The sequence below is a fragment of the Trachymyrmex septentrionalis genome, unplaced genomic scaffold (genome assembly GCF_001594115.1).
Source record: "Trachymyrmex septentrionalis isolate Tsep2-gDNA-1 unplaced genomic scaffold, Tsep1.0 scaffold111, whole genome shotgun sequence".
NCBI lineage: Eukaryota > Metazoa > Arthropoda > Insecta > Hymenoptera > Formicidae > Trachymyrmex > Trachymyrmex septentrionalis.
In genome coordinates this window covers 78505-87977 of record NW_017304239.1, presented here as the reverse complement: position 1 = coordinate 87977, position 9473 = coordinate 78505, and the positions used below count along the sequence as shown (strand labels likewise).

The 9473-nt window shown below is 38.4% G+C and overlaps 2 protein-coding genes across 3 annotated transcripts in view; one reads left to right on the top strand and one right to left on the bottom strand.

Moving 5' to 3' along the window:
• LOC108751386 overlaps positions 1 to 1450 on the bottom strand; it is a 17215-nt gene extending 15765 nt beyond the window's left edge. The window contains exon 1 of the mRNA XM_018491537.1: positions 838 to 1450. Within this exon, the coding sequence (XP_018347039.1) occupies positions 838 to 1410 (573 nt within the window). The 5' untranslated portion in view covers positions 1411 to 1450. The remainder of the gene's footprint in view (positions 1 to 837) is intronic.
• LOC108751395 (band 7 protein AGAP004871-like) overlaps positions 1 to 9473 on the top strand; it is a 143781-nt gene that overhangs the window by 70636 nt on the left and 63672 nt on the right. The window lies entirely within an intron of this gene.

Here is a 9473-nt window from a genome sequence, read left to right as displayed (position 1 = left end):
AATGTATATTAGATAGTAGTTCAACATCTTAACACTCGGACCGAGAAGGCGCTTTGTATTTAAAGTTTTAAAATAGACGGTCTCGTTTCCAATCATATTGTCTTAAAATAAACATGAATTTCCTTAAATATGCAATATATGCTTGTTGTACAGGGTGGGCCATCTATTGGTACGTTTTTAAAAATGCGATCAAATGAGCATACATTGATATTTTTTATTAATTTTTTTTTTGTTGTGAAGCTAAAAGTATCCGCGTCAAGAATGAAAAACGATTTCGTTCATGTGGCTCCCTCTACTGGCCTTACAGTATGCCATTCGGTCACCCCAATTATTAATGACATTTTGGACTACCTCGGCGCCAATTTCACTCAAAACAGTCGTAATATTGTTTTTCAAAGCTGGAATTGTCTCTGGATTATCCGCATAACATCGGTCTTTAACGGCACCCCACAGGAAAAAGTCCAGCGGTGTCAAATCGCAGCTACGCGCAGGCCAATTGACATCTCCTGAACGGCTGATTATGCGGTTGTTGAACTTGGTGCGCAGAAGGTCGATGGTAAGTCGGCTTGTATGGCATGTGGCGCCATCTTGTTGAAACCAAAGGTCGTCCACATTCATAGTGTCGATTTGAGGCCATAAAAAGTTGGTCAACATGGCTCTGTAGCGTTCGCCATTGACGGTAACGGCGTTTCCAGCATCATTTTCGAAGAAAAATGGGCCAATTATGCCACCACTCCAAAATCCACACCAAACTGTGACTCTTGGAGGATGCATTGGTCTCTCTACGATTGTGTGTGGCTGTTCCGAGCCCCAAATCCGGCAATTTTGCTTGTTCACATATCCGCCGAGATGGAAATGAGCTTCGTCCGAAAAGATGATTTTTCGACCAAAATCGACGTCATTATTGAGCTGGTCTATAGCCCACACAGCAAACTGATATCGAAGCGGATGGTCATTTGCTTTCAACTCCTGAGTCATCTGGATCTTGTAGGCGAATAATCCGAGGTCTTTGTGCAGTATTCTCCTCAGGCTGGTGCGACTAATGCTCAGTTGCTGCGATCGGCGTCGAGTTGAAGTCGTCGGATTCTGTCTCACACTTTGGGCCACAGCCTCAATATTCTCGGGTGTGCGCACTGTCCGAGCTCTGGGACCACTTCTGTCATCCACTAACATCCCTTTCTCACGAACTTTCCTCACCAATTTGCGTATAGCTCCTTCGGTGGGTGCTCTATCACGACCCATATTTCTTTTCAAAATTCGTACAGTTTCGGCGACACAGCACTGACTTTGAAAATAAGTTTTTAAAATTTCAAAACGCTCTTCAAGAGAAAACATGTTGTTTCGTGCCGCGGACGGTATGACTAATAAACTGTCAAAATTTCGGGTCTGTAGCTCGTTTGGTGTTGCCATACGACGAAATTCAAAAACGTACCAATAGATGGCCCACCCTTTATTACCTTTCTCTACAGTAAATCACACACACAACCGTAACCAAATAAATAATATACCGTAACCAAAAAAAACTTAAATCCAAATGGTTATAGTCACCGTTATCGGTAAAAGAATCGAAACCGCTTGGATTTCGGACTTTTCTTATCTATAACCGAAAAAGACCGAAACCATTATCGGTAAAAGAATCGAAACCGAAAATTGGATACAGCCTCTGACCGTGATCGTAATAGGACCCAAATAAAATTGATTTATAATCCGTCTACAATTGGAAAGTAGGCCTTGGAAAGCCCCTCCAATCGGTTTTTGACTAAACTAATAGAATTTAAGTGATTGCAATATGGTGAATTTTTGTTTTAGCTACTTTTTGAGCTACTTTCTATTATTTTATTTTACAATAAACTGTTTTTCCTCCCAACAAATTTATCTTTTAATAATTTTAATACATTTTAGATTGTTATTAGTTTATTTTTATATTATAATTTTCGTTAATAAATGGTTACTCACTGAAATAAATTAGTTCGTAAAAAATTTTTTGTAATTACAACATTATATTGTCTCCGAGAATGACTCAAAAGTGAATCGAAACATGTAAGCGGATTAATTATTATTAAAATTGTTTTGTTAACCGTTATTAGTTTGCACATGGATTACTGTGCTTAACTCCTATTGTCCTGTTATATTCAATTTGTATCATTAAGGAGTCTTTAGAAATTAATTTGTATAAAAATAGGGATTACGTTAAGAAAACAAAAATTTCCTTATTTGATCTTGAAAAGAGGGTCAAATCTATGTTTACCTGGTGGTTACTCTACCCAAACGTAATAACTTTAGATAGATTTATTTTTCATCCTAATGTATTGCTGAGAAAGTGGTTGGCAAATTACTTAAATTTTGCTAAAACTACTGTGAAATCGGCCGCCATCTTGGATTCCATTTTGAATTCAGAAAAAAGCCAATTAGTTTTTGGAAGTAGATGTCACAAGCTTTAATTTGAGCCGTCGCAAACCTCATCTTTTTCAAAACTGTTCTAAGCAAAAAGGGTTCGCTTCACGGAGAATGTTCTATGTACAGAGTGATTCAAAACAAACTTTTGTTCTTAAAATGTCGTTCTAGAGTTAATTCTGAGACGATTTTTCCTCTTCAAAAATTTTCCGATGCTCAGTTTTTGAATTATTAAGAGAAATATTTAGCAAATCACGGTCAAATACAAGAGATAGGCTGGGACGATGCAACTCACTGTCAAACGCGGGTACGTTACGCAAGACGATCAACTTGATGGTTTCACACAATAGTACGCGCACACATATTAATACATTTTCGAAAAAGAAATCTCAAATTAAGGAATGCAAGATTCTCTCTCTCTCTCTCTCTCTTTCTCTCTCTTTCTCTCACTCGCTCACTCACTCAATCACTCAATCATTCACTCATTTACTTACCATGTCAAGATGATTTAATAATTACAAATTTCCATGAGAAAGACCAGAATTCCGATGATTTTTCCGATAGAATTCCAAACAGTGGACTTCCAAACAATTAAGTGTTTCTTTAATAAATTTAATAATCACAACTAACTGTATACTTACTCGAATCATTATTCACTTGTTTAAGAAAATAAGAAATTTATTGATGAAATTGAATTAATCACTGCCAATTAATTATTTAATAGCGGTCGAAAACCGTGCGAAGAAACACATGTTCTTGTCACACAACATACATTTACAAAGAAACGTACATACACACAATACGTGTTTACCTGACGATAGCAAGCAGTCGACTGACTTTATTAATAAATCTATTAATTAATCACTATCGATTAATTCTTTGGCGATCGAAAACCGCGTGTAAAAACATACGTTACTATTATACAACACACGTTACTCGACGTGACAAGTAGTGGCAAGCAGTCGTGCACTGATTTTAGTGGTTGAACAGTCAAATGCACACAAATTCACATGATGATAATGTAATCTAACTTAACGACTTAATACATTAATTTTATATTATGGGTTGGTAAGTTAGATTACTACGACCAAGAAAGATACTTCATGAACTTAAATATTGCTGTTCAACGTGAACGCGTGATTAATTAAAGTGTCACAAAAAGTCAAAATGTGACAATTCCAATTGCAAATGATGAAAGATCGACGATAAAATAATGTTGCATGTTACTCGTTTATTGCAGAGTTAATATTTCCCGCACGTTTCTCTCATTCCTTTCTCTTTTTACTTAGCCTTACGAGAATTCCAGATAAAAACGTATTAGTCGCCCTAAAAAGAGCGTATTGCTTTCGGTCGTCTTGAAAAGAACGGATTGTTTTGAATGCTCTGAAAAGAGCGGATTGCTTTAGACGTCCTGAAAACGACGGAAAAAAAATTATATAAAAAATGTTCAAAATGACCATCCATTATAATGCAGGCTTGCATGCGTCTCAACAAATTTCTTTGTATATTTTCCATAAGATCCTATTCGATAGCCCATACGGCATATCGCAATCTTGTTTCTAGATCTTCTGCGTTAGGAACGTTTTATAAATTAACTCCTTGCTGTAGCCCAGTAAAAGAAATCCAGGGAATTGAGGTCTGGAGATCTTGCGGGCTAACGTATTAGTCTGTAAGTAGTATATGGGCAGACATGGGGCGTCAAAACAAACTCCCTCTACATCTCTCTCCGGCGCCGTGGGCATAGCCTAGACGGGTCAGTCTGGAGAAAGGGCGCGCTCTGATTGGTCGAGGAGTGAAGGGTAGGGTAATTAAATGGTGTGTTCTGATTGATTCGCTCCATATCTATCCATAAAGTGATTGGAGAGGATGGGTGGTAGAGGGCCTCAGACAAAATGGAGGGCAAAGTTTGAAAAAAATGATGAATGGAGATTGGGACTGCAGCATTCTTTTGTCGCGAGGGCAGAGTGCGAACAGCGGGGGGCGAATAGCGGTCGAATTTATGACAGTCATTTTTTGTTGTTGTCGCGGTACAGCGTCTCCGACGTGTAAGCGTTTTAGTGAATGCTTTTATGTATGAGAAAGGAGATCTTATACAAAAATTTGCGTGTCTACAGAGAGTCTTGCTTTTGTTCGGAAGAATTTACCTCGGGGAGGTAAAACAGGAACGAACATGTTCAACTGGCGCGATGTCTTCGAGCATTGCTTTAAAAAAATTCTTTCTATATTACATATATTTAATGTACATTATCTGAGTCTGTAATACGAGGAAAATGTATCTATTGTAAATGAGGATGAGAGGGGGATGGGAGTAAAAAATAGGCAATATTTACAAGTTCAAAATATTTGTTTTAAAGAGATATTACATGAAATAGTTATTTTATTTTTTTGAAAATTTGAACATGACGGCATACAGCATGAGAATTTACGAATTTATGTTTACAATAAAGAAAAATTTTATGAAATAACTGTACAATCAATTGATTATTTTGCTTACAATCAGAGGTAAATAGATCAAGATACTGATTAAGATTATAGCCATTACACAAAAAATATAGTAATACATAGCAGTATTGTCCACAAGTTTGAGAAAGTATTTCTTGCAGCATTGTCGTATTCCATCGATACGTGGTGGAGTTTCGTAGAAGTCGTAAGAGGAATCTTGGATCTAAGGGCGGCAACCCGTAGTTATCGAAATACGTTCCTGTTCCGTGTTCATCGATGTAGAAGGCGACCCAGTGTTGGCCAGGTCAATCGTGATCGTCCGTGTTAACGACAATGGCAGTCGACCTCGTCCACACCCTCGGCAGTTGATCGGCAGGATAGACCCCCGCATGTCGTACGCTGAGATGAAGTAATGCGTTTAAAACTTCCAGCGAATTTATTTCTCGTCGTCGTAGAGCGTGAGAGAGGAAATGTTTGCATAAATTTAAAATGTACCTCTTTTGTCAGCGTATGCAATGTGGAGCTCTCTAAAATGCTCGACGCTTGCGAGACGCTAGTGTTAGCTTTATCTTTATCGGCAAGTCGAATTTTGGAAGATCTTTTTTCTCCTCGTCTGTCATTTGTTTGTCCGCGTTTTGATTCGCCTTTTCTGTCGCGATATTTTTCCTCCACGCTTCAATGTTGCAAGCGATATCGTATTTCTGATTTTTAAATTGAATTGAAACATTCTCGCTGTCAGTTTTTTCGCTCTCGACCCCGTCCTCGCTCCAATTTTCTAAGGGAAGGCTATCGTAACTTGAACTGCTACTATGTCGTATAGTTAGCCAACGTTTCAATTTGTAAGCGTTGCGTAAGGCGCAATGTGATTCGATGTTGATTCGAAATCCGTGCAGCGTTGTCCACGACCTTCGAAACCTGGTAGATTTTTGAAAGTCGGAAAAATTCCTTCCAGATTATATACGTTTTTAGAGAGTAGATTACTCAAATAACGTGTCTTCTCTTGTCTTCTGGAATAGACGTAGCGTGCGTGTGTTGTGTAACGCGATAAATTCGATTTAACAGCGCGAGTTAGATTATCTACCGCCGAATAACCCGCATAATGCGACGGATTGTATATAGTTTTTCAGAAAACGTCATTGTTATCTCAATTTTCACGTCATCGTTATCTCAATTTTTTCCAACCGAACAACCAATTTTTCCCTGTTTGCAAAGATATGGGGGTATCAATTTTTCGTGTACGAGAAAGAATCAGCGAGCTTTCCTCGTCTATTCTTTGTTCGTAATTTTTACGTTTTTCTCCTTCCTTGGGCTCTCGATACAATCGACGTGGGACTCATGCTTTCGATATAACAGGCGTGGAACTCGCGCGCGGTCGAAGTTTTACGCTGTTTATAGCAGCACCGTTCGTAGACAATAATCTTTTATTTCTCATCAGTGCAGAAGGTATGTTCAACACACGGAGTAATCGTGCAAACTGATTTCTACCCACTACTTTCACAGTTTTTCTCTCGCGCATTGCGTCGTTTATTAAGTCAGCGATATTCGAATCTTTCACGACGTTACCGTCTATAGTCAAGATTCCATGCTCCCAACTAATTCTATCGGGAACAGCTTTTCGAAGCAAATGTTTTATCAGTAAGTGTGCATGCTTACGATAAGATTTTGGTACGCTTTCCAGTATTTCCTCGATGCTTTTTATCGTATAATTATGCTCGTTCAAATTTTTTGCAGTAATATCTGTGTTACTAATGGAATGTGATGATGGTGGTATATCGAATGTTTGCGTGAGATCGTGAAAAACGTTGAAACGAAAATGATCCTTTTTCTTCAACGTTGAATAACTCGATGAAAAAAAATCGTAACTGCGTACGGAGCTTCGTAAAAAAGCAAATTAAAGATAAAGATTCGCTCTTTCGAATGATGTAAATCGTATTTGTATACAATTTTTATTCCACTCCGTGAAGCTTCGCAAATTTCATAAAAAATTTTGAGGTCTGATATATTTTCATTTATGTTTGTGTAACTTCATGAAATTTCCATGAGACTGTTTTTTTAAATAGCTATCCGAAAAGTAGAGGTTTCTACCTGTAAAATCCTTTTTTAAACATCCCGATATGACAATTTTTGACGAAGTTATTGTATCTTGAAATTTGCCTATTTTTGCAGAATGAACAGGTTGCGTTAATTTTGTTGTCCACTGTATTTACATTTTTATATTTTTAAATTTTTACATTAAATTATTCGACAAAATTTTAATAAAAATATTTTTTTGCAAAAGTGAGATAATTATATTTTATTATTTACAAAAAACTTAAATTTATGTTTTTTCTTACATAATACTTAAATACTATACCAATAGGCAGAAAACTCGCGAACTTAAAATATAAGTGAAAGAAAGAAAAAGAAGAAGAAGACGTTATTCTCCTCTGAAGCCATACGGGAGGGAATTATTAATAAATTTGCGTTTTATCAATACTGGTGCGCACGTCTTGGTTTCGTTTCGCGTTACGATTTCGTGAAACACCGTGCGACGGATTGCGCTAAAACGCAAATTTATCACTGCTTCTCCCATTTTTTCTTCTTCTTCATCGCGTCTTTCTCTCTCATTATCAATTATTAATTTCCTAATACTATTAACATTTATAATACAAGAGTTTTTATAACTTAACGTTATTCCTTTAACTTTACAGATTTCGTATCGGCGACCTTCCGGTGTATATACGCGTAGAATTTCGGGCCTCTGGACATGAACGACTCGATAAAACTGCCCCGTCCATAGCTCTCGAGTTCGTCCGTCATATCGCCCAGAAAAATCCCCGTACGCGGCTCGTACTCGCTCGTTCCGCCTCTGTTTACGTTAATACACGAGTCTGTATTACAATATAAAACTCAACTACCTAATTTCTCTAAATATTCGTATAATATTAGTCGCGCTTGTGCCGTCGTCCATGCCGCGATTACAGGATTGGTTTGAGGAGAAGGCGCGACCGTCTCTTCACATAGTCGCCACGAAACATATATAATATTACCTCGTCGTTGACAGGTAATATATTAGTTATTTCATGCTCTGAACTCGTGAGTAACGCTGCCAAACGTTTGTATTTTTTTACAATCTCTGTATTAGGCAAATTGGTTCGTTGGTCGAATTTACTCCAGAAAGAATTCAAGCAGAACTTCGCGACCGAGCGTAAACCTGGATTTCGGATGATATTATTTCTATCAAGAACAATACCCTCGGTTTTTTCGTATTCCCGAAGGTACTGTTCCTTACTCTCGTCATCCAGGCATTCGCTCGGCCATCCGCTAGCTTCCTGCTTTAATTTAAAAAAACTGTTAATATATTCGGTAAACAAACCACCCCGCCTCATACGAGGATCGAGTGACTCTAAATTGCCTATTTCGCTCACACTCGTCACGAGATAACCTTTCTCGAGGACCTTGCGCAATTCGCAGAATACCCACGCACCTACGAATTCATGATCGGCGGGGAGATCGTGAGTGCATTCGGCCTGCGAGAATGTTTCGCAGCAATTACGACACAGCCCGAACAACAATTTACCTTGTAACCGTTATGCACCAAATGATACCCTCAACAGAATCAAAATTAAAATTCGGAGCTATGCCAATCAACTCCGAATACTGTTCTCCGATATAAATCGTAGGCTGACCTAACGAAAAAGTACTCGTTTTCAATACAGAGACGGATACAGAACACATACGGATACAGAGAACACACGTCTACGTAGCGTATTTTCTCCGTAACCATAACATCGGATTACGATATTTTCCGTACGGTCAGCAAAGAACGCCTCGCGAGGGTCGAGAGGAGAGTTGATCAGTATCAGATGGTTTTATCGCGATTCTCGCGCTTTTCTCGTAAAAATTAACACTCCTATTTCTCTCTATCACCTTATATCCACGTTGTCGAAGACACCATGTCATTGCGAGAGTTTATTCGTATCGAGCGTCGATTGTATCTTCGCGTGACGTCCCGGACGTAAGTTTTCTTTCATGATTGATTTGGAAACAGCTAGGACAACCGTGCCAAAAACAACCGTAAAATTGTAACACGTAACGCGACGTCTCGTTGATTCGACTTCGTAATATCCGTCGACGAGTGTACCGACAATTCGATATTCGCGGCCTCGCCCTGGATGAATTATATAATGTCCGAACTCACTCTCCATCCACACTAACCACTGTAGGGCTTTGTGCGAGTGATTATCTTTATATCTGTAACCGCCCGGTGGAATGATTCCTATTTCTTCCTCGCGTAAAAAGTTTTTGCGAAAAACTTTCATACACGTGGAAGCGATAGTCGTACATTCTACGAATGGACACACGTCTCCGCGTTCTAAAAAGATTTTTCTGAACGCCATACACACGCGTCGAAGGATATCTACGTTATTCCAACAATATTTTACTATTTCCTATTTAAAATCAAAAACGAAATTTGAACGCGACATTTCCTCGTGCCAAATCATAAAACGCTCGTGTTTTATTTGTTTGGGCGAATAATATCGTGCGTCAGGTATTGGACCAATATAACTTTGATTTTGCAGCGTTCTAAATAAATGAGGAAAAAAACCTTTACCCAGAGTATCCTGTAGCCCGAAAGCCTTGGGTAACTCCGATAA